This window comes from Nelumbo nucifera, chromosome 3, assembly GCF_055504915.1.
Source record: "Nelumbo nucifera cultivar China Antique chromosome 3, China Antique-T2T, whole genome shotgun sequence".
Classification (NCBI taxonomy): domain Eukaryota; kingdom Viridiplantae; phylum Streptophyta; class Magnoliopsida; order Proteales; family Nelumbonaceae; genus Nelumbo; species Nelumbo nucifera.
Genome location: NC_142651.1, coordinates 12,025,579 through 12,050,092, shown reverse-complemented (window position 1 = coordinate 12,050,092; position 24,514 = coordinate 12,025,579). Strand labels below are relative to the sequence as shown.

General features: G+C 36.6%; 2 protein-coding genes across 12 annotated transcripts; both read right to left on the bottom strand.

The window, feature by feature from the left end:
- Positions 1–3,942: 3,942 nt before the first annotated feature.
- On the bottom strand, positions 3,943–8,843 carry LOC104602809 (putative myosin-binding protein 5). 6 transcript variants are annotated; one of them, XM_088900547.1, is made up of 6 exons: positions 7,761–8,843; positions 6,911–7,669; positions 6,526–6,735; positions 5,227–5,281; positions 4,243–4,298; positions 3,943–4,179 (listed from the first exon to the last, which is right to left on the bottom strand). In XM_088900547.1, the coding sequence occupies exons 1-2, from the start codon at positions 8,521–8,523 to the stop codon at positions 6,912–6,914; spliced, it is 1,521 nt and encodes a 506-aa protein (XP_088756673.1). In that variant the 5' UTR covers positions 8,524–8,843; the 3' UTR covers positions 3,943–4,179; positions 4,243–4,298; positions 5,227–5,281; positions 6,526–6,735; position 6,911. The 6 variants fall into 6 exon arrangements, with proteins under 6 accessions (XP_088756673.1, XP_088756674.1, XP_088756675.1 ...); XM_088900548.1 differs by having other exon boundaries at positions 3,943–4,169; XM_088900549.1 differs by having other exon boundaries at positions 3,943–4,162.
- A 4,031-nt stretch (positions 8,844–12,874) lies between these two features.
- Positions 12,875–24,059, bottom strand: LOC104596266 (Pre-mRNA cleavage complex II protein family). Of its 6 annotated transcripts, none has more exons than XR_735023.3 (11): positions 23,392–24,059; positions 23,037–23,134; positions 22,781–22,814; positions 21,045–21,214; positions 20,669–20,852; positions 19,570–19,750; positions 18,634–18,745; positions 14,412–14,539; positions 13,481–13,579; positions 13,299–13,319; positions 12,875–13,164 (listed from the first exon to the last, which is right to left on the bottom strand). XR_735023.3 is itself a non-coding variant. In XM_010257360.3 (10 exons), exons 1-9 carry the CDS (start codon positions 23,601–23,603, stop codon positions 13,526–13,528), a joined length of 1,173 nt encoding a protein of 390 aa, XP_010255662.1. In that variant the 5' UTR covers positions 23,604–24,059; the 3' UTR covers positions 12,875–13,065; positions 13,505–13,525. The 6 variants fall into 6 exon arrangements, 2 of the variants coding, with proteins under 2 accessions (XP_010255662.1, XP_010255658.1); XR_735021.3 differs by having other exon boundaries at positions 13,299–13,579; positions 23,392–23,615; positions 23,705–24,058; XR_735022.3 differs by having other exon boundaries at positions 13,299–13,579; positions 23,392–23,615; positions 23,901–24,057.
- Positions 24,060–24,514: the final 455 nt, after the last annotated feature.

Below are 24,514 nucleotides of genomic sequence, written 5' to 3'. Positions count from 1 at the left end.
AAAGTGCTTTCGTAAAAGTGCTTTCATAAAAGTATTTTCTTAAAAGTGCTTTGGTAAAGTGTTTTTGTAAAAGTGCTTTCATAAAAGTACTTTTATAAAAGTGTTTTCGTAAAAGTACTTTCATAAAAGTGTTTTTATAAAAGTACTTTTATGAAAGTACTTTTATAAAATTCAACTAGGAGTAATTTTGGAAGAAAAAATTGAATAATAAGCACTTAAAAAAGCTAGAAATTTGGGCTTAAAAAATAAGTCCTTATTTTTAAAATAAGCACTTATTTCAGGCTTATTTCCCAATACCAATAAGTGTTTAATGGCCCAAATAAGCACTTATTTTTAAACACTCCCAAACATGACCTTAATCTATTTTACTCACATTTTAATATTTTATCACTTATTGGAGCTATTCCTAATTTTTTGGAATGACTTCATTTCTAACCTTATCTTTTCTTTTTTTTTTTCCATCTATTCATCTCAACATAAACCACTGTCAAATTCACACTCAGGTTGGAAATATATTTATTCCATAGATACATTAACAGCACTACATTTAAGATTTAAATAAATAAGGTACAATAATACTCTATTGACTAAATGAAAACAAAAGTATATAAAAAAATAGGCTTATCTTAAATTATAAATACCGAATCCTACATGGTTCTAAACGAATAAATACTAAAAAAATGGTCTTTTGTGCCTGAGTTGCATCCAGTAATATCCAAATTTGATTTGATTAATAAACGAAATCGATGACGACTTGAAATAGTCTCTTTTAAACCTTTTTTAATTAAACTGATTAAAAGATAATGGACACAGACCCACAAAACGCCCTTTAATGGGGAGGCACCTGCCCCATTGCACAAGCCAATCTTCAGTGTGGAGAGATCACATTTCCTGTAACCATGGTTGCTGGATAATCCGGAAACCTCTCAATAAAATGCAAACATACCTTGGAAAAAAGGGGAGAAAACAAATCATACATCAACTAGTATTTGGCTTAAAACACTGGCCTGTTCGTATTTCATTGGGGGTCGCATGTGACCACCACTCTCTCTCTCTCTCTCTCTGCCATAAGTCCTGTTTCCTTGAAAAACAAGTATACCATTGATCCAGTTCCGATTTCCTCTTCACACAGCATGTTGCAGCTGTGTATTAAAAATTTTTCTACTATTTATATGTTTTTATTCATGGCGAGATATTTTCAATACACAGTTGTAAGTGCTACGAGGTTGATGTAAGAAAGAAATCCGAATTCTATTAATGCAGGAGTGAGAAACTTGGCCATGCTGTTCATTCTGTAATTAATTTCTCTTGTAGCTACAATAACAACCGAGACATTTTAACTACCATCTTGCACATGTATCAGAGAAGTGCCTGATATTGAATTACATATTGAATTGGTTCTATAAGATTTTGGATCGATAACCAAACCTCCGTTACCAATTACATTTCAGTTAATTTTATCCAGCAGCATTTTTCTTTTCTCTGAGCATATAACAAAAACTATTTTGCTGATAGGTTTTCAAATATTAAATTTAAGTGTCATGTAACAAGTCTTCTTTGAAAGATCTTTTGAAATATTTGACAATTAAAAGACATAATGAGCTTTTACATTAAGATTTTGGCAGCTCCAGACCGTTTGATTGGCAGTGCATCTTTTTACATGTCTTTTCACACAAAGATAAGATGAAAAAAGGGAATAAATTCAATTTCTAGCTTCCTGAAATAAAATTGAATTAAGCTTCGCCCATCCTTTTGGGGCAGTCTTTCCAGGCTATATCTTCCCACAACCAAATGGGAAAAAGGCTAAAACGCAAGCTACCTGGCTTCTAACAACCAACAACCTGCACGGAAATATGTGCCAAACGGGGCATTAATCTATTTGCATTAAGCTTTCATGTAATGTTTTATTTAATTACATTTTGTACTTTTCAGGAGGCTTTTTTTTTTTTTTTGAATTTGGACATTCAGGAAAGCCCAACCCAATCGTGGCCAAAGAAAACCACTGGGATCACTGAACAAAACCCAATGCACCCCAGGAGCCTTGGAAGTTGGAACTCCAAGCTTATCCTCTAGAATGGCAGGGATCCAGGTTCGCAAGGAGATTCATTGCCGGACTGCCCTCAAGACTAATGTGTCTAAATCATTTGTGATATTCTAGATGTGTCATAGTCTCGAGTGAGGCCTTGTATTTTCCAGGGGATTCCTGTGAGACAATCAATGACTAGTTTGGTTTATGTATACCCAATTCTTTGATTAGGATTGCTGCATCTAGGGGATGTAATGGAACAGGACGAGTAATGAATGTTTAGGGTTATCAGATTGTCCCAATTTCTGGCAAAGGTAATTCTTGCATTGATGTTTTGTTCCGCAATTAAAATTGGTCACAGATACGAGATCACTTATATCAAAAAAATGTGAGCCTAATAATTTTAAGGGATTTTTGGACTGCAATCCCCTTCAGAAATCTGAATTGCAGCCCATTCCTTGTCTACTAGTAGCCCCCCTCCCCCTATAAACTGCATCCTGTCCATGAATCCGGCATCAATTCATGGGCAGGATTTCAGTCCATCCCTAGAAATCCTAGCTCCACCTAGGGGTGGATTGAACGGTAAAAACCCCTAATTTTAAACAATGTTTTAAAAAACGATTTAGAATAGGAACCATTCTGACCACCGGATTTTGAGTCAATGGTTTGATTGTCCAGTTCGAATGGATGGGCCATTCTGACAAAAAATTTAAAAATTTAAAAATAATTAAACAAAAAGGTAAAAAATTATCGAATGGGTCAATGATTCGACCATCCTGATCAACGGGTTGATAGTTTGACCACCCAGGTCAATGGATCATTGACTGATTCAACCGTTTTTGGGAGTGAAACAATGGTTTCGTTACAAAGTGACAGAAATAATAACTGTTTAGTCTGAAAAATAAATTTTAAGAAATAGAGGGCTAATAAAATACTTTAGTCTCAAAACATGGGAACCGCTCGCAGGTCGCAGCTGTCTGTTTTGAGTCTCAAATCTTTTGAAATGAGAAGAAAGACAGCAAAATACAAATGTGTTAATGTTACCTCATATGTGGAACTATCAATGGGTCAGGACTGGGCCCGTTCACTGTAGACCCAGTTCCAACCCGATAAGAAAACACCCCAACCCAGAACTTATGTGGTCTGTAAGAAATCGATCCAGAATAGATCCTATTATTAATCAGGATTATGAGGTCTGACTTTGTAAGGCTCAATTTTAAATTTTTAATAATATGCTTTTTAGCCTGGTCATTCGACAACAAATCTGCAAATTTTAGAACAATAACATTGCCATTGTCCATGCAGCACGCCCACCCTCGCTTTCAGTATTTCCATATGCAAGACAATCTCCAAAGCTCTCTATTATATCACTTTTCTTGAGATTGTTGACAGACAATATAGTCACAATATATAAATTTGTTAAGTAATAGATCATCCAGCTTTCTTTTCAATAGTGACTCCATGAGCTGACAAACCCATTATAGTTTTTGGTGGTTCTCATGGCTGTCCTTGTCCTATAGAAAACCGCTTACCACAACCAAGTCCAACTTTCAGATTACATTATTGTTTGGGTTAAAAATATAAATGGTTGGAAAGTGTAACTTAATCCTCAAGTACCATCACTGGTCCTATTATGTCTCTTTATATATTTCCTTTTATGCGAAGTTCGTTCGTCCTTTCTCTTTTCTGAAAGCGTCTGTCATTATTCTTGTCCTTATAAGAAGTATCCTTCACAGGCTCAAGGTAAACTGTAAACACCACGACAAGCTATATGTACGAGTAGGTAAAGATGTGGTTGTAGGCAACTGTCATCTCTAGTGCCTCTTAATAGCTCTCAGACTGACACAAATCACCCAAAATACAAGGAAGTGATCCGCATCCATATTGATATTTGATGAGAGGAGATCAAGAATAAATTCAGGCTCCTTAAGAATATAAATTCATTAATATAACCAATCAATTGAATCATTACCGGAAACAACAGTTTTCATACAACAAAACTGAACATTATCTGAACAGCCTAATGTCCTGGAGCGTTGCAAGTTGTTCGAGCTCACCATTAACAAGTAGTTCGTCACCAGGTACAAAATTTTAAGCACCCTTATATGTACCTTATCTAGCATATCTACACTCTCCCTGCATCCTAATAAGAACTAAAAGGGTGTCAATTCAGCAGTTATTCTTAAGCATAATGCAAGATGGGGATGGGAGTTTACCTTCAAAGGCTTCTTTCAACTTCCTGCCGTCCTTGCACTCATTCTTGCTCTTATGCCTGTACAGAAAGACAGAATTCATATTTCTATGTATGCAATGACAACTTTCATTTCGTCAGCTGAGCACTACTTATAAGAGACGACAAATATTTTCTTTGGACTGAGAAAGATGCATATTCTAAAATATAATATTTAGAACATGTCATTGAAAAACATATGAGATCAAAGATTTTTAATTTAAAATTGCTCGAGGCTTAAACCTTTAAATGATGCTTAAGGAGAATGCCCTGAGGTTAAAGTTTAAGTTTTGCATATCAAAGTTGAACATACATCACAACTTCGGGTGCCTTATCTTAACAATCTTTCTCTCTTGTACATTAATGGGAATAGATATGGTTCTCCCTTTTTTGTGGCAGCATCAGGGAGGAAGGAGTAATAACGAGAAAGAATTTATAGAATTCTAGTCAATGAATAAAATATTTATTTGTTGAAATTGTCTTATATTGGTGTAAAGATTGTATGAAATGTTTTTGTTGGGCATTTTACATAATTGATTTTAACAATGGATCCGGCATTGAATAGAACAAAATGGAAGAACAGAGGATTCATCTAGCCAACCACATATAATTGGGACATAGCCTAGAAGACAATGATGATTTCACATAACTGACTTAATTTCTATCCTAATTGAAGCACTATGTGGTTCTTTCTCTTATTTTATTACACTTAAATATAACACAGAATTTGATACAATTAAACAATCTGTTTTAACAGATCTGAACAAATAACATATAGAGGAGAAAGGAAGAAGCAGTAATTCATAAAACACAACAAATAAACCTCCAGAAAGACCACAAACAAACTATTGCAATTTTGCAAAGAAAAATGTAGTTAATACAATTTATGAAAAAGAATATAAAAAAACATATGTTAATGATATCAAAGAAGATAAAAAAAGTATTTGCTATTAAAATACAATGATCTTACCACTGGTAGTGGAAATCGAAATAGGCCTGAAACCCAACTCAATGAAAACAAAACCCTGTTCAATAAAGACTAATAGGTTAGAACGGTCGATTTAGAAAAAGAGATGGAATGGTATTTGAAACAGCAATTCCTTTGTTGCTCTCTTTCAATTGAAAATTAGTTTCCAGGTACTTATTTCCAGTAATTTTTAACAGAGAGACTGCTATTAACGTGCAGCCTGTTTTTTGATTGGGTTATTATTTTTCATTAGGAAACCTATTGGGGAAACAGATTTATGGACATATCTTTACATAATAACTATGACACAAGGTAAGCTTTTCATAACCCGGCGGGGGGGAGGAGTTTTTGGGGTTTTTTAATGGATGAAGTTAACTCGATTGATTTTCAAAATTTTGGTGTTCATCATCCCCACCCACCCTTTTTCTTTTTCCCTAAGAGGAAATGCATTTCACATCACACAACTACTTTAAAAATCAATTATTTGATTTCAAATATATTTTTAATTAATTTAGACTAATAATTAATTTTTTTAGTTTAACATATTTAAGAATTGTAAAACCCTTTAGAAGTTTTCTATTTTGTGGGACTGGGGACCTACAACTTGGCAAATGATATGGTCCTTATAGAGTAATGAAAACAGGATCCTTGGTTGGGGTAAGTTTTTTTTTTTAATCAGAAGCTTATACATTAAGAGCTTCTCTAATAGACAATTTAGGGATTCTATAATGACTTTTTGGGACTTCTTGTTAGAATTAAAACAAGTGACTTATTTGTCATTTTTTAAAAGGTAACAAAAGAAATGTACCAATGTAGGAAAAAAGAAAAGTATAAGTCATTTGAAATCCTAATTTTGAAACCTTTGAATCGAAAGACTCCTTTGAAATCCTAATCTCTGCATCTATGCTGTCACTAGCCTTGTCAATAAAAATTATGTAGTTTGCAATAACGAAAAGTAAAGGGACACAATAGTCTTTTTCATTGCTAAATATAAGGAACCACACACTAAATAAGTTAGCCAATTCTAGTGGTGCCTACCAGAGAGAATAACTGAATAGCATTTGAGGTTTACTTAAAATCCTTGTTCTTTTCTCTTTTTTTTCTTTTCCTTTATATGTTTTTTTTCCTTCTCATTCTTTTTTCACCGTGCATTATCAATTAGGTTGGTAATCAGTACATTATTTCTTGCCATATTGTGCTTTTCAATCAGCCAAAATATCATACCATCAAGTGCCTACAGAAAAAGCAAAAACAGGCCCTTAAGAAGGTAGTCATCAGCAAAACAAATGGGACGAGACGAACCTCAAGAACAAACGCTCTCCTAGGGCTTTTTCTCTAACTGTTGAAGCTCCCGTAGATGTTGGACTATCTCCCTCAGAAAGCTGTACCGCTTCACCACCATTCTGAAGTGATCGGACAGAATGCTTTAAGAACTCTCTATTTATCTCAAGGGCCTCTAACCTCTCACTTAGTTTACATATTTCTTTGGTTAGGATGTTATACTTGCATCTCCTGCCACAATAGAAAAAACATTTGATACTCAGTTACATTAGGACCGAAACAATGAAAAAAAACTATAATAACTTTGAATATCACCTCCGTATTCTTTGTTAAGGTTAATGTTGTTAGAACTGGGCAGAAAGAAATGAAGCCCATCACCTGTAGAGGAGTGAATAGAATCTCTCACCTTAAAAATCTAAGAGCGGTTCATCAATAATTCTCTCTCCACTCTCTTCCTGTGACGGAACACTTTGAACAAAATAATGTCCATTTTCCCCGTAAAATTCCATTTCATTGAAATAAGCTAAAGGGCTACCCCATTCTGAACATGAACTGACTGATGAATCAGATCGAGTTAAGTAATTAACGCAACCATCATCAGTTTGTGCCTCAAGTGCACCAATTCCATGTTCTTTCTCTCTGTAAGCCTGCAGCTCCGCCTTCAAAGCCCTGATTTCGCCCTCTCTCATTTTAAGTAGATCCTTGACAACTTGCAAGGCCTTTTGTTCGTACTCGGTCTGTTCCTCCATCATTCTCTGATATTGCAAGGCCTCCATCTGAACTGCTGCTTTCTCTGCCTGCAACCGGGTAATCATGGCCATTGCCTGGTTTGCAGCGACTGCAGAAGCACTTCTTTCTTTATCTAGTTCCGTGTATAAGGCAATCAAGAACTTGCGATCAACGCGGACCTGTCTCTTCTGACAATCCAGGGTGGCCTCATCATCTCCTTCACCTATAGCAATTCCTTCCCAGGACTCTGCACCTGATTCTATCTTTTCAGTTTGCAGCTTCCTAGGAAGTTTAGCAAGCCATATTGCTGAGTCTGCGACTGTGACTCCAAGCAACTTGTTTCCTCTGATAAGATTAGGTGTCTTGCATGGATCTTCATTCAAATCCTCGTTTTCTGTAATGAACGGCACAATGGCGCCTTTGACATCTTCCCTACCTATTAGACAAAATGCATCCACAAAATGAATGACAACATATCACGGAAAATTATAGGTGGGAACAACCCAGAAAATTATCATCTTACATACATTGATTGTCTTCAGTTATTGTGCTTAAGCTCTCATCATCCTCTGGAATCTCTGATTCGGTGTCTGACACTAATTTTGCTTCGGTGTATCGAATAAGGGGTATCTGAACCTGATCGAAGCCGCGTGGTTCTTCATCGTTTGCCTTGATTGGAGAAGAAGCTGGAGCTTGAGGAAAATCACACTCATTCGATGGAAGACACGGAAGGAATCCCCGTCGAAATGAGGGCTTAATCCTCAGAGGCTCCCCGCAACAAGAACACCGATGCATGCTGCTTTTCTCAACCTGCGAAGTGTCCATATTCCCTCTGCACGGCAATCTCAAATGAATTCTGCGACCATCCTCGACAGAGCATCTAATATCTCTGCCCAATATCCCAACCAGAGATTTGCATGTCTCATAGTCAGACTTATTCTCGCTACCAAAAGAAAGGAGACAACCCTCGCACATTTGTCGAATATCAGATAGTTTGCGGTGAACATGGCAATACACAAGGGACGACACATGTTTCCTGTGAGCTTCACAGATCGAGTCGTTGTAATAAAAATAAGGATCTCTGCTAGCAAGAACATGATCGATCCTCGAACAGAACAGGCATGGGATTTTCATTCCGAAGAACCGGGCAAATTCATTGGCAGCAAAAGCAATCAGGCCATCGATAATCAGCAGGATTATCAAAATCCATTCGAATAAAGCGTAGATAAAAAAATATGGAAATTTTCTAAGCTTCTGTTCTTCGAACTGCTTGAATGATGTAGACCCCATGTCTTAATTAATTAAACTCTTTAAGAAAAACAAGAAACAAAGAAACTCTGAATCAATCAGGAAAGAAACAGCAATTCAAACCAGAAATCAGGAAAAAAAAGCCCGGCAATGAATCAAAAAAGCAGATTAGATTATAAAACGACAGAAGAGCTATCAAGAAGGAAAATTGTAAAATAAAAAGAAAAAGGTTATAGAGAAATGCAAGTAAAACAAAAGATCATGATCTAGGCTGGAACTAGAAGAACCGAACCAAGACCATGATCTTCCGTTCCCTGAGAGAAGGCAGAGGAGAGTGCAGGAGATGATCTGCAGCCCAAGCCAAGAGGGTTTTGATGTTTACTTTTGTGGCAGTTTGGTTATTAATGGAAAATTCACGTTTTCATGCCTGAAAAAACGGTTCGTCACCATTTGGACACGGGTGGTTGTTGAAAGTCCTGATCCCCTTCTTCCACCACCAGGGTTTCTTATTCTGCTTCTTAAGCTGTAAAGAGGACACGTGACGTATGGTACGAATACATCAAAATTCTCTCGACTTAAACGGTTCAAAATATCGGACGTATCGTATCCTAGTATCTCAAGGCAACCGACACGTGTAATTTTAGTTGAGATATGCTACCAACTATATCCCAACAACTAATTCGCTAGGACAGTATTGGGAGCGTTTGGTATTGAATACATGTATAATAAAGAAGGAAAAATTCTTGATCAGTACCTGTACTTTGGTTTGAGTGACAATTTGGTCCCTAAATTTTAAAATGCGATAATTCACTATCTGAACTTTCAAAATGTGACAATCTAGTATTCAAGCTTTCAAAATGTGACAATCTAGTACCTGCCGTTAACTAGTCCGTTAATCAACCGTTAAGTGACATTTGAAAAGTAAAAAATGCCCTTCGAGTGGCATCTAATTCTCTTTATGAACTATCCAAACATTGACAAAAAACTAAACAGTCCCAAATCTTAGCAAGTTAGCCACTTCTATTTAAAAAAGTTGGCGACTGTTTAGAAGAATCTAGAATTTGGGACTATTCATTTTATTGTCAATGCTTAGATGCTTGATAAAGAGAATTAGATTGCATTATTAGGGCATTTTTGACTTTTCAAATCACTTAACGACTGATTAACATCAGGTACTAGATTATCACATTTTGAAAGTTTAGGTATTGAATTGTCACATTTTGAAAGTTTGGATACTGGATTGTTGCATTTTAAAGTTTGGGGGCCAAATTGGCACTAGAGCCAAAGTACAGGATATTGATCGGGAATTTTCCCTATAAAGAATTATAAGATTATAACTTTTTTTTAAGCGCTAATACATTTGGGCTTAAAAAATAAAACTCTAATATATGATGTGATAAGTATGGTATAGAGATGCACAAAATTTACCTACATAGAGTATTTGAATCAAATTGTTTTCCTTTTTTCATTAAGAAATATTGAATGTCTTTTTAAAAGAAAATAAAAATATTTTCCATTATGTGGTTTACACCAAAATCTCTTGTACACTCTCCTAAAGTGTTGGTTCAAAGTTCCTATGGATCATTCAGACTCGCGTTCAAATGAATTTGTACCAAAAGTATTAAATAAAATAAGAAAAGTGAGAGTAGGTATTCAATTAAAATTTCTATTACTGATTTGATGTATTTATTTTTTAATAAATATTAATAAAATTTCTATTTTGGATGGCCCAATCACTGAAATTGTCACTCAACATCCCTCCTACAATGGAGGGTCAAGATCAGGTCTGCATAACTGTGAGTCTGGATCACCTGTCAACAAAATTCATTCCAACAGCCTATCAAAATGATCTCACACCACATATATCAATGTCCCCTTAATTCCCTTGTAATGTGTGAATACCAAAAATAAGACAATTTCTATATGAATGTTGTATAATTTATGAAACATGACATTAAATCAATTAGAAAAAAAATTATGTTTTTGAACCAAAAGATAAATAATTAAGTGGATGTTCACCGGTATGCATGATTTTATTTTGAAAAATGGCAGCTGCCACATCAGCAAAATAATATTGTTTTTACGAATGCAGCAGTTGCTTTTGTTTTTGTTTTTTTTTAAACAAAATATACACATGACAATTATACACCTCAAGAATACATTTCTCGTGCTAGTTTTGAAACAAAACTATACCATAGGAGCATTTTTTAAGCACCATTATCATCATTTACGCCTTCTCCTGAAGGGTTTGGCTACATGAATCACGGTTTTCAAAACCAGATCAGACCGGACAGTTGGATTGGAAAAATCGGGAACTGGTCTCGTTTTTTCTCAAAACCGCTTTTTTCCCCAAAACTATTGATTTTGGTCAGCAAACCGTTGAATCAGCCGGTTAACCGTTTGAACCGTTCGAACAGTTTTGGCTGTTTATCAATTTTTTTACATTTTTTTTTTGTCAGAACGGGCCGACCATTCAAATCGAACAATCGGACTGTTCGAACCAATAACCGGACCCCTGACCGGTTCAGTTTTAAAAACCATGACATGAATCCTATTTCACCAATCCCTCCTGTTCAATGCCCATTTTCATTGTCAAATCATAAGTTTTTAAATCTTTTTTTAACCAAACAAAAACTAGAAAATTATATTATGGATTTAAAAAGGTTTACATCAAAACCTTGGAGAGGCAGCTGAAACAGCAGATCTGAACCGCTCCTACAAACTTTTTGAGCTACCTCATGTGCCAACATATTGTGTTTTCTATTTACATGGTGGATAATACATACATAAAAAAAAAAAGCTCCTGACAGTGTTAATGTTATCCCTGTGTAACTTTTCCATCCAACTACATTTATCTGTAATGGAGTTAATACTATTAACCACTGCCATTTCATCCATCCAAGTATATATATTTATGCCACACAATTGCTGTTTATCAACTGTCCAACACTCTGTTCTATTCAACAATAACTGACCTTACAATTATTTCATAATGCAATCTCTTTCCCTCTTATCGTCTCCCTCTTGCCTTGGTCTCTCCCCCCCCCCCCCATCGTCGCTGACCAGAAAAAGAGGACTATTTGCAGCTGCTTCTGCTGCCATAAACTCCTAACTCCTAAGCACTGCATCAGACAAGTCCTGATGTAATCCCCTGTTTGTTGATCCCTTCTGGGGAGTGGGGACTACCGGACTATGGCTCACACCAAAGAATAGGAATATTAATCATACAATCAAGGGACTGGTCCGTCGTCCTTGATCAATAGAGCAGGTGTTCTTGGTTAATAAAGGAAGCCCTGGTGTTTTATAGCCTAAAAGTAAAAACTGGTCGAAATTAATCAACAACAGCAAATACGATCTTCAATTCCATACGAGTAAAATTCTATTCTGCACAACCCGGGGCCCCACACCAAATGACAATTCTATGAAAGCTTGCATGCAGCGACAATTCCATTAGCAAAACTCTTGTTAAAGATTAAAATTGCAGGCATCAATAGGATCAAGCAAAACTATGCCGAGATTGTAGTGGTTTCAGATGTTGCAATTGTCAAAGATGCATTCCCACTGTATATGGACCTAGACTACCACCCTTATTAATACTCTAATAAATCCTTCTGTAAGGGGGCCTTCTTCTTTTAGATTGTGAGAGGAGGAAAAGTTGGTCAACAGGACTTTGATTCCCATTGATCAAGAAACCCATGTTCTTTTTTCAGATTTATGTGGAGACCAGGGAAAATTTATTTTCCTGGGTATCAGATACTTGGGTAAGTGATACTCATATCCTAGGTGGATAAATACCTTTCTCACTTGGGGGGGGGGGGGGGGAAGTTGCCAATACTTGAATGAGACAAAAATGTTCCTTTTAATAATGGAATTTTATGGCTAAAATAGTCATTGCCTTATTCATATGCGAAATAAAAGAACATGGGTAAATGCACTTACTTGGAAAAGTCTTTCCTGAGAAAACTTACCCAGGTAAATGCATTTACCCAGATAAGTAACTTACCGAAAAGCAAACAGGGCTTAAGTGTTTTCTTTATTTTTGTTTTGCTATTTTTAAAAACCAAAACTAAGATTCTAATCTCACCATGTCCCTCCATTGCAGTTGAGTTCAGATTGGCTGGAGACAGTCATGCACGCTGGGCTGGGCAATCTATCACAAGTAAACACTCAGTCCTGTTGGAGTTAATGGGGAAGCTACATATGGCACGCTGGGACCTGGTTCAGTCAGCACAATTTTCCCCTTTACCACTCAATCCGTCATAGTTTTCATGATGGAACCTCAAACTGGTACTGTTTTAATGTTTACTCAACTTACAAGGGCTTGGCCTCATCATCGTATACCTTGTTCAAGGATTTGAGGAGCGATTTCTGTGAATTCGTTAACACTTTCTATGTACAAGTGAGTAGTTGATTTCATGGGTTCATTAACTTCCATAATCCAATAACAAAATTTAAAATAGGGAAATGCAAATATAGGAAAACTTTTATAAGCACTACAACTTATAATAGAAAAAGAATAAAAAAACACCTCACACATTGGTTTTGTGCTGTTGCCCATCAATTGGTTCTGGATCAAGGAGCTTCCTGCATTGAATAATAGACTTCATGCTAACCTTGTTAAGCACCCTCCTTTAAGACTTGTATATCATTTGGAATCTTAAGATTGTTTTCTGGATTTAATATCTGATAAAAGAAAAGAAGATATATGGTTTATTAAATGATAATATTGCTGTGTCTACCTGAAACAATTTGGGTTGATCAATACAAAGTGGCATACAACTGTTATTTGACTCTGTTAATAGTTGAAACATGCATACCTTAAAAACACGTGTGGGAGGCTGTTTGCAGAAACATCAAATCAACATTTCAGGCAGAAACAGCAAGGTATGTTAATCACTGTAATTGAAGTGACTTCCATATGTGACAACACATATCTATTGCCAATTTGTATTGGCCAACACAACGTTTCAGGTAGGAAAAGCATGGTACAAAACATAACCTTATAACATTTTCAGCTCAGCACCTGTATATCTATTCCAAGGATCTAATCTGTTGGCAGCACATTTGTAGACATATAAGGTGAAATAAACCCTTGAACCTGCAAAGAATGTCATGGTCTATACTTAAGAACTAGGGCATTCAGAAAAAACTAAAATTATATTTTTAACAGAACAGAAGCAATCTAACTTGCTGAATATTTATGATCTAATCTGTTGACTAATGACTTTCTGATTCCTAGGCATTTTTAATTTTTTACTTATAAGCAGCATTTATGATTTTTTTTTTTTGATCAGTGAATTGTAAGATTTATTAATTCATAGCCAAAGAAGGTACATTTTAGGGAGAGGCACGAGATGCTACCTCCCCTTTAAGGAGGGGAGATGGAGGAAACCATCAACCCCTTAGTTACTAAACATAACATGACAGTCAGATTTCAATGGTTGGGGAGACCGGCTAATGCCTTGGCTGATTATCTTGCTAAACAAGGGGCTACTCGGGTCTCCTTATATTGGGCTTCTCTGTAATTTTCTTTGTCCTTTGTTAAGCAACATTTATGATTCCTAACCTAGAATATTTCCAATTCGTTGAATGACTAATCCCAAGTCACCTTACCCCTCTCAGGCTCCTATTTACCTCATTATCTATAAAATACAGTAGATGCATACACAAGTTTCCAACATGAATAATCTGATCAGCAAGGGAACATGTCATTCTACACAAAGAAGCATACAACATGGGGTTCAGGCCTTCAGGACCACCATTTGAAAGTCCAATCAGAAATATGTTGGGGCCAGAAAATCAACCTGATCAAAGGACTGGAGTGTCTCTCATTTAATACATACCAATGCTTAGGTTGGTCCCATTTGTGTGTGCAATAACCCAAAATTTCTTCCATGTTTTCAGAGAAAGGACAAGGAAGATACAATTACCTGCATCAGGCAAGCTGGGATTTGGATAAAACCCCGTAGAAAAAGATCTACCTTTTGCAGACTGCACCAAGGGACAGGTGTAATTACATAGAATGTACCTTTTGAAATGTCAATGCCTCTCACAATCCCTGATCCAATACAACATTAAGTAAATAAAGAAAATGGCAGTCAAGCTCCAAGTAGTCTTTAATTATTTGTATTGATAAAGACAAGTGGACACTGGACAGGTTAGAGAAACAAGCAAAGGGAAACTAGATTAGCACTAGTGTGTAAATGCTCATAAATATGTATGGAACCACAGCATTAAAATAACATTAGTAGCAAATTTGCATAGGAATGATAACATGTTTTAAAGTTTCTGCATGTCAGGAGAAAACATTGAACCTATTTAACTATAAAGCTTATGATAAATGACATAACGAGCCTTTTGGATGTTCATAGTCCTACAAGTACAACATAAGTAATTCATGCTGAGCTGGATGACTAATAAACAATAATAATAGGCAACTTGGACACAAAGATGACAAATTTTCCAGGGAAAACAATTTGAAAATGACATTGAATTCATCCGTGTATTTGCACTCAGATACTTTGGTACTGAATAGAATGGAATGATGAAAAAACAAGATCAACGTAGCTGACCCCATACAGTTCAGGCAAGGCTTAGATGAAGATGATGATTTGCACTTAGATAATTAACAGAGGATCATCAATTTATTACCAATATATTCTTGATTTTTTGTGTGATCATTAACAAGATCAAAAGAGATTTATTAATTCAGACTAAAGCTGAATAAAGAAAATCACCCATGCCCACAGCTAAGCTAGATACAACACATTCTCAATGAGAAGGCAAAACAGTATGGAAACAAAATATTAAGTCATTACAAATGGCTACTCCAGGAGGGAAGTAACAGAATACTAGTCTGCCCTACCTATACCTTATCTAGCTAATTTATCAGCTAGAGAGTTGGTTGATCTTTGGTTAGGTATGCAAATGGATCAGATCAAATTTGAATCGGGCTATATCCAAACCCGATCTGATAGAAGGTCCATATGATCCGAATTTGAATTCAAATCTGTTAGATTCTCTAACCTCGGATTCAAGTTCGATTCGGATCATTTTATCGGATATCGAATCAGATCAAATTCGAAATCATATCGGATCATGATCCAGTCTGTTTGCACCCGTCTTTGGTTCCATTTGAACAAGATTTTTTGCATCAAGAACAAATTCTTGAAAATGTTTAATAAACTTAAGATTACTACCGTTTATGGTGAAACATTACCACACAAATTCTAATGCACCTATTACCTTAAAACCAAACTAACAGAAGGTGAATTATTGTTTTCTTACTTGTAAAGAGTTGTGTAGTGGGTGTCAACATGGACAACTCCGAAATAGAGAGAATAGCCTCAATATTGGGTTATTCAAGGGGGGAAGCTGGCCCTTTAAGTATTTAGGATTACCCGTAGGTTGAAATCCTAGGTCTTTAAACTTTTGGAACCCAATCATGGATAGGTTATCTAAAGAAATGACAACCTGGAAGAAATCTTACATCTCATTGGGAGGGAGAATCACTTTATAACTAGATCAACCTTAGAAAACCTTCTCATCTATTATCTCTTCACGTTTAGGATTCCAGGTCCAGCTTTGGTGGCCAAGCATCTTGACAGTATAATGAGGAATTTCTTGTAGGAATTGGGGGAGTCAAATAACGATCATTTAATCAACTGGGATTTAGTTTGCAACTTTGGATAAGGGAGAAGAAAGGAGGATTAGGACTAGACAATCTGAGGCTGAAGACTTCGTCATTATTAAGCAAAGGGCTGTGGACGCTACCAATTGATACTGATAAGTTGTGGCATTTGGTCATCAGAACTATTCATGGATCATGGTGTCGACCCTAATGGTTGGGTCCCTGGTTTGCTGCAAGAAGAACTACTTTAGCTTCTCCTTGGAAGTTTATTGTGGGTACGCTCCCATTTTTCTGAGCCATATTTGGTATGACCTATGCTCTGGAGAAAAGTCAAATTTTGGGAAGACCTTTGGGTAGAGGAATCCACTCTCAAAAATCTTTATCTTAGCTTGTACAATCTGTCCTTGTTCAAGCATACTTTAGTTTCATAGCAAGTGTTGTCTTCCTGGGTGGGCTTGGATTGGGATCTCAGTTTCAGAAGGGGTTTAAGTGATTTTTTTTTTTTATGAATAGGGGTTTAAGGGAATTGGACACCCTCCTAGTAATTGAACTCCTTAAAGTCCTGGATGGTGTGATTCTTGACCCATCCAAGTCTGCCAGGAGGATTTGGACTCCCTCTTCCTCTGGTTCTTTTTTCTTGCAGCTCTTTTCTGAATGCTTTACTTTCTTCATCCTCTCTGACCTCTTCTTCCTCCTTATCCTTTCCCGTTCATGAAGTTTGGAGTGGACCTGTGCCACCCAAGGTGAGGCGCCTTCTGTTAGAAAGCTTACCACTTCAGAACTAACACTTCTGAGAATATCTAGAAGAAAAGGCCAGGGTGGTTTCTATCACCACACACTTGTCCTTTATGTTTGGCTCATGGAGAAGATATTTACCACTTGCTTATCTCCTGCTCTTTTGTGGTAAGAATCTGGGAGTGGTTTCTTAAGTTGTTTGATCTCAGGTGGACACCTCCTTCTACCTTAAGTGGGCTATTTCAACCATCTTTTCTCAGTTTCCATACAAGAAGAGCTAGACTGTTATGCAGGTGTATGAGAGCAGCCATCCTATGGACAGTTTGGGAAGAAAGGAATGGGAGAATTTTCAACAATGAAGCAAGGAACTGTAAGAACATTACTGAGCTGGTTACAATATGGGTTGTCCATTGGGTGAAGACCTTGACTTGGTTTGATCCCTTCACAGCAGATGACATTGTAAGAAATTGGAAAACAGTATCAAGTATCAACATCTCTACACAAGCCTCTAGTTTCAGCTCTTTGGTCCCCCACCCCGAGAAGGTTCACTGAAAATGAATTTTGATGGATGTGGCAGAGGCAACCCATGACCAGCAGGGTTTTGGGGGGCTTTTAGGGATGCATGAGGTAATGTCGTGGCTCTGTTTTCAGGTTCCATTGGCAGAGGAAATTCCATAGAGGCAGACATAAGTGCAGTTGTACAGAATCTGATTTTAGAAGGTGACCCCAAAGTAGTTGTACAGTGGTTAAAAAAATCAAGATTTGTGGAAACACAGGAATGTATCAATGTAATGAAGGAGATCAGGTTGTTGATTAGGGACAGAGTTGTAGAAGATGGGTGCATAGATCAACAAATGAGCTTGCTGTTGTTGATTCATTGGCAAAACAAGGGGTGGAGAGGAATGAACTCTTTTGGGGATTCATGGGGGATTTGAATGTAGTAGCATGATATTATGGTGCTGTCTTTTACTTCATATACTTCTAGTTGTGGGGAACCTCTACTCACTATGGGGATGCTTGGAATCTTGTACATATCTGTTTTTAGTCTTTAATAAAATTTGACTGTTATCTATCAAAATATAAAAGAGTGCAAACATATACATGGAATAAGAAGACTTGCAGGGAGAGTTTTTACAGTAGCTGTATAGTATGGTAACATAATTGTATTGAATAAAAAGCCTTGTCTGTACTTTGTGATGTAAGAATTATAACCCAAGGTTGTATAACTAATTAGCTTGAGTGGCAGCAGAATCTCAACTTTGCAAATAAACAATCTATTATGCATACCAGCACTGTCAAAATACTGAAATGCACTAATCAACCATCCCTCATCAGCAGAAAGCCATTCAGGATTTTATGTTGCAAGTTATTCAACCCAAATTGGGGAGTGCGAACACATTTCATGCTTTTCACAGAGATAATGGTTCAGAAAAGTGATGTATAACAGTCTTGTTTCCTCCACACCAAAACAATATATATTTTTTCCCTGTTGAGATATCTCAGAAAAAGTTTGCTTATGCAATATTGGGCTGACATGCATGAGATCTTGGGCTCAAGTCTGAAAGTGGCCACTTTGTGAAAATTTTGCCAGATTGTAGGTTTGGCATAATGATTGGGTAATGGTCCCTTTATTTAGAAAAGGAGATACCTTATTTATGTGCATCTAATTTAAAACATGTCCATCAAAAGCCCCTACTTTTTCTTGTGAAGTAGCACAGCTAAGAAGTACACAGGGAAATATGAAAGAGAAGCATAGGGGGAAAGGTTTATTTTAGGATAGAACTTACCAAGACCAACACACCAAGGTGCGCACATCTCAGATTGTGTAGGCTTTTCAGAACTAATAGCCAAACCAACAATGGTTGCATTCAAGCTGTGAAATATTTCACTACTTAGGACCTAGCATAACAACATATAAAATATGAGCATCTAATTATGAGAAAGAAACTGAATAGCATATTTAAAAGAAGGTTTCAATTTGAAGAAGGGGGAGTGGGGTTTTAGATATATTATACATGTGATTAGGAAAGGTGGGACTAACTGTCTCAGCCAAGTCACCAAGTCCAAACACACTAGATCTTCTCAAGTCTAAAACTTGAGTAAACTTGGGCAACTCATTTAGATCTGGAAATGCTAAGGCTGGTCCCAAATGCATCCGAGCTTTGCCATAACTCAGTATTAGCAGAGGGCCAGGGTTTACTGACTTGGGAATTTTCAGAAGGCTATTCCATATATTTCTTTCCAAAACAAAATTCATCTGTGTTTTTTAGGCCCTCAATGTGGGTCCTCTTCATCCCCTGACACTCCCAACTCTAGCATGGAGGGAGGTGGTAACCAATGGCCATGGCCTGCCATCCACCACCTTCTGACGAACAAACTTCCAAGCAGCAGCTGCCACTACTAATGTAAGAAAATAAAAGAGCAGCTAATTCAACTGGAAATCCCACTAATAAATCATTTATCTTAGCATATAATTTGTCAATTGCATGGCAAGACAGGAGAATATCATAGCATCATAAGATGCGGAAAAAACATGCTATCATGTTTATGATATTTCCACCCCCAACCCCATTTAGTGTTTCAACTCTATACAATATGTTACTAGAAAGCATGTGTACAAGTCAAATCAAACTCCTATGTAAATTGGTAGATAAAACACATGTAAAGTAAAAAAAAAAATTCTCAAGAATTACATTACAATACATAATCTAATGGCACCAAACCTGGCAATGAAGATGTAAAACTTTAATACTTGATATAGGGACTTCATATGGAGGTTGAGAAGCCAATGCATGAGCAAGTTCCTTTAAGGTTGTAATATTCAAGTCACTTGGAAAGCATTGTCTGAAATAACCAATGATCTTTAGATCTCGCATAAGATGTGCATCCTTTCGTACTAATATCCTATAGAGAACAAGAGAGACGATGTGTGAAAAGAAAATTACAGCCCTTGACAATTGCAGATCTACCCACAAAGAAAGAAAACTGGAATGTATTTTACTTGATAAAGTGCATGAATGATGAATTGTAGTAACACTCCTATAGGATGTACAAAATAGCATTATCAATTATCATTATCATTGTTATGGAAAACAAAGTTAATGACTTCTATTGAGAAGTGCCGTAAATATTAAGTTTCAAGCCCCTAATTGCCAGATAAAACAAGAAAAACTGAATGAATCAGGAAATTTTAAAAGAAACTACTACATACTCTACAAATATCACAGTGGTAATATTGAAATGATTTACAATAGTGAAAAAATACATTATCATTGAAGGGAACTCAAAAGTGGTAGTGGGTTGGATGCATAGCAATGGGCAGGTGCCATGGATCTACAGATGGGTCATTAGAGACAAAAAGAAGTCTAGCATGTGAGCTGGAGGCAACCTTTCAATACGTACAAAGACAAACAAATGGTTTAACAGACTCTTTCACTAAACAAGTAGTAAACAGAGAACATTGTTTTGGGCCTTAATATAATGCATAAATCAAGTAGGATAGGTGGATAAGCCCAGCCTATGTTAAGGGTTGCTTGGCAACATATACATATTCTGACAAATGAATTAAATATCAGTTAAGAATTAAGAAAAATCCTCTGAACTTGTCTTTTGTATGATTTCATTCTAGACAAGCATAAATTTGAAATGGTTTTGGATAAAAGATTTCTAGTTGGACAGTAGTACAGGTAGAAGTGAATTCCAATAGTGTGACATGAGAGATGACTTAGAAGACCAAGGAAGTCATACACATCCAAGCGATAGTGTAACACCAGATTGATCTAATGAGGTTCTAAGTATACACGAATATTGTTAAGAACTTACGATCTATTAAAAGAGTCTTGCCGCGCAGCACTAAGATCAATCAGATTAACAACCCCCTCGTTATCTGCATCTAGCCAGAATGCCCCAGTTGGCAGATTTTTACTCTCAGCAGAGATGCGCATCTGAACCACATGTGTGGGAGAAATATACTTCAACATCTCCACCAAAATTTCATAACCAATACCTTGCACCCAAGGAAACAGAATTTTTTTAGTAGTTTAATAAGTAAGCAAGTCAAATTGATAAAATGCATAATAACTCACTATAAGAAGTAATGAAACTTTGGGAAGCAAAATAACTCAATAGTCAATATCACAAACCAAGAAAATAAAAAGGAATATAAAATGCAAATAATAACTCCAGAATTGATGCATACCTTTCACCCATCCAGGTGTATTAACAACAAGAGGCAACTGAGGTTTTCCAAGATTTTCATTCTCATTGGACATGTAGTACTCTGCACGGAAGTAATCATAGAGGGCGAATATATTATTCAAATAGGATTTGGGATCCCTTTTTGAAGAAATATCACCAAAGAAAAGACACCTGAAAGTACAAAAATAAATTTATGTGGTCAAATTTGTAACTCCATAAACTTCACCAAATAGATGAGGTTGAGGCATGAAGAATGCCCATCTCTCAATCAAAGGAATAATCTCAGACCATGTGCACAGGACAATTATCATAACACATCTTCAAATAAAACAACATAATATAGTCATCAATAACATCATAAAATCCAAATTTGATATGGCAATTTCCAATCTTAAGCTTTGTGATCTGAAAGCCCTTTTTTCACCTTGTTCTAACAGATAACATTGGCCCTATACATTGGGGGCCTTCCTGAAACCTCACTTCCAACTTGAAGACTTTCTTCCCCTTTTTTCCTTCCTTTGATAGGTAAGAAGTGAAGGGAAAAAGGAGAGAACTCAAACCCAAGGCCCAATAGATATCTAAGCCACCCACTCAGGAGCAAGAAGAAGGAACAAAATAAGGAAAGAAAAGGGTCACAAGGAGCAAATTGTTAGAATAATAAAACAAAAACAAAAATTAAAAAAAAAAAGATAAAAGATATGCTTCAATCAATTGGCAAAAGGGAAGTTCCATGATATCATGCCTTGTTGATTATCTTAGTATATGTGGCAAACCCTTGAACTTTCACACAGCCCAGAATCTTCATTTTGTTAAGACTGCAAAAGAATGAACTCCATGAAGATCCTACCTAAAGAAAAAATTCAGATGGCTAACAAGGGAAATGGGAGTTTCTGTCAGCTGGTGCAAGCATAGCGCCAACTCCTTTGCTGATTCTCTAGCAAAACAAGGAGTGGGACGACAAGTTCTGTTCTGGGCACAATTGTAAGGGAGGGGTGTATCTAAGGGGAGAGATAAGTTGTTTTATCTCTCACTATCTTCTCTTTGGTTCTACACACTGTACTATATTATTTTTCTAATCTAATGAAATTTCACAGTTATTGATAAAAAAAAAATAAAAATAATCCTACCAAAAGTACCTCAACAACCTTATGGATCTCAGTCTCACTAATCAACTCCTACTAATTGCAAAGTTGCAAATACGGAAATACCATGAGATAAACATGTCTTCTAAAGGTGTCTGATGGCATAAGTGTACACAATAAGCATAGAATATCAAATATGGGTTGCACATGCTTTGTACGAAAAACAACCTTCCCTCTATCTTAAATCAAGAACTATTAGTTTACAATGAAAGCCAATGAAGAAAAAGAAATAAAACTTTGCAATACCAAGATTTAGCCCCACTCAACCAATGCTAATATGAACTGGACTCCAAAATCCTTGGACATGAACACAGGTCCCTATAAAAATTTGCAAGTGGTATATGGTGCAAAGTGATTGACATTCAGCTCAATCTAAGACTAGAATATTTGAACTTCCTGCCCCCAAAAGCAAAGCCCTCCAATTAATCTATATCTAAATACTATAGGGCAAAACATTCCCATAATCGACCTACTATTTATGTTATTCCACTACATTGTTGTATTTCATAATGCCTTAAACGATACTAACATATGGCAACATTTGGATGCAAAATTTCTGTGCTACAACCATCATGTAAAAGATTGAAGTTCGTACCTCTCAGGCGTTTTGAGACATGGAATTGTCGTATCTGATGAAAAAGCAAACTTTATCAGAAAAATAAACAAATAAATAATTACCGATGATGGAAGGAGAAGAAACTCCACATGCATAGAGAGACGACGACTAATTAAAGAGAATAATAGAGTTACAAATTCAGGCAAGAGCAGGCGATGCAAGAAATCCAGGCCGGCAATTAAAAACTAAAGAAAAAAGAGGAGATGAACTTCAAAAAAGTATAGAGAAAGAATACCTGGAGTTTGTCTGTCAATAACATTAAGGGACAGACAACCAGGAGGAGTAAACTCTGGCTGCCCAACATCTGTATCCAAATAAGCTACCCTTTTGTATCTGGAATAGGAAATAATAAAAAAAAAAAAACATAAATGAATAACCAAAAGAACTACCTTTTCTGTACCCGTCCAATTCGTTGAAGAAGAAGAAATATATAGATTAAATTTAATGTTCAGAGGAGAGTGTTTTAGAAAATAGTAAGGAATTACAATAATGAAACAGAAAAACCAAATCAACATGAATGGTTAAGACGAATGGAATCAGTAGAGACAGGAAAATGCAGAGAAGTAAAGAGAGGACTAGTTTCTGCAAACCTTTGCAATAGAATGTTAAGGAGATAGCGGGAAAAGGTAGTCTTCCCGCTATTCTTGGCACCGCAAATGAAAGCAACAGGAGGTGGTGAAGTTATAGAATCATAAACTATGGAAATGGCAGCTTCAGACCACGAGGCCGGTATGAATATGTTTGGCGAAGGGGTTTCGGTTCGGGTGGGAGAGACCTTCTTCATCTTCGTCTGCTCGCCCATCTATCGCTCTCTCTAAGCAAAAATAGAAAAAAAAAAAAAAAAAAACGGCTCACTGGCTCACTGCTTGCCGTGATGAAGACACGAAAAGAAAGAAATACTACCGGTCCACGAGCTCGGACGGGCTAGATCGAGTCGTCAGATCGGACGTGTCCGGTTCAAGACATTCATGCCAACCCGGTGCACTGATACATTAATGCAACTTGCTGGGGAGAGATCAGATCTGAAAGGAACTGAGGTACGACTGTACGAGTAGAGAATTGGATCGAAGAAGAAAGAAGAGGAAGGAGGAATTCATACCTGGTGCAGATTCGTTTAGCCAAAACACTCAGAGAGGAAACGAGGGTTTTTCGAAGCTTTCGGATTTAAGACAAATCTGAGCTTTGTCAAGCTTTTTGGGGGGGCATGTCTTTTCGGCTTCCTGTCTTTTGATTATCAAACGAAAAAGGCTCAAAACCAGGTCTTCCGAGCTTTGAAAAAGCTTGAAAGACCACTTAAAAAGACTTGACAAACGCTCCGGAACGGTGAAAAATCAAAAAAGTCATTTCCTTCTTCGTTTGGGAATCCTCGACTTTTTTTCCAGGCAAAAGAGTGGTGATAGAAATTATATTGCGAGTAAATTTGTACAAGGTAACAATGTCTTTGATATTTACAAGCATAATAAGCTAGAAGATGAGTAAAGTGTTGTTAGTTCTAGATATATAAATAAATTTTAAATCCCTAAACCGACTTTGGCGATACAAGATCCGCCCAAAATGCACTTCATCCATCCATGTGTGTTCCATTATTAGAAGGTTTAACTTCTTTACTATTACTTCAGCATCAAAAGAAATCCGCACCTGATTGGCATTGCAACGCTGTAGCAGCTTCTAAGCCCATAACTGTCAATGGCTTTATAAGTTGACCCTTGGTTA

Bases quoted from the DNA above. Each gene is read 5' to 3' on its own strand.
- LOC104602809 (XM_088900547.1), bottom strand. From the start codon at position 8,523: ATGGGGTCTACATCATTCAAGCAGTTCGAAGAACAGAAGCTTAGAAAA. The intron at 7,670-7,760 runs GTATGTAAGATG...TTTGTCTAATAG, and splicing joins AATAACTGAAGACAATCAAT to GTAGGGAAGATGTCAAAGGC.
- LOC104596266 (XM_010257360.3), bottom strand. From the start codon at position 23,603: ATGGGCGAGCAGACGAAGATGAAGAAGGTCTCTCCCACCCGAACCGAA. The intron at 21,215-22,780 runs GTACGAACTTCA...TTGTACTTTCAG, and splicing joins TGTCTCAAAACGCCTGAGAG to GTGTCTTTTCTTTGGTGATA. The intron at 20,853-21,044 runs GTATGCATCAAT...CTTGGGTGCAAG, and splicing joins TACACCTGGATGGGTGAAAG to GTATTGGTTATGAAATTTTG.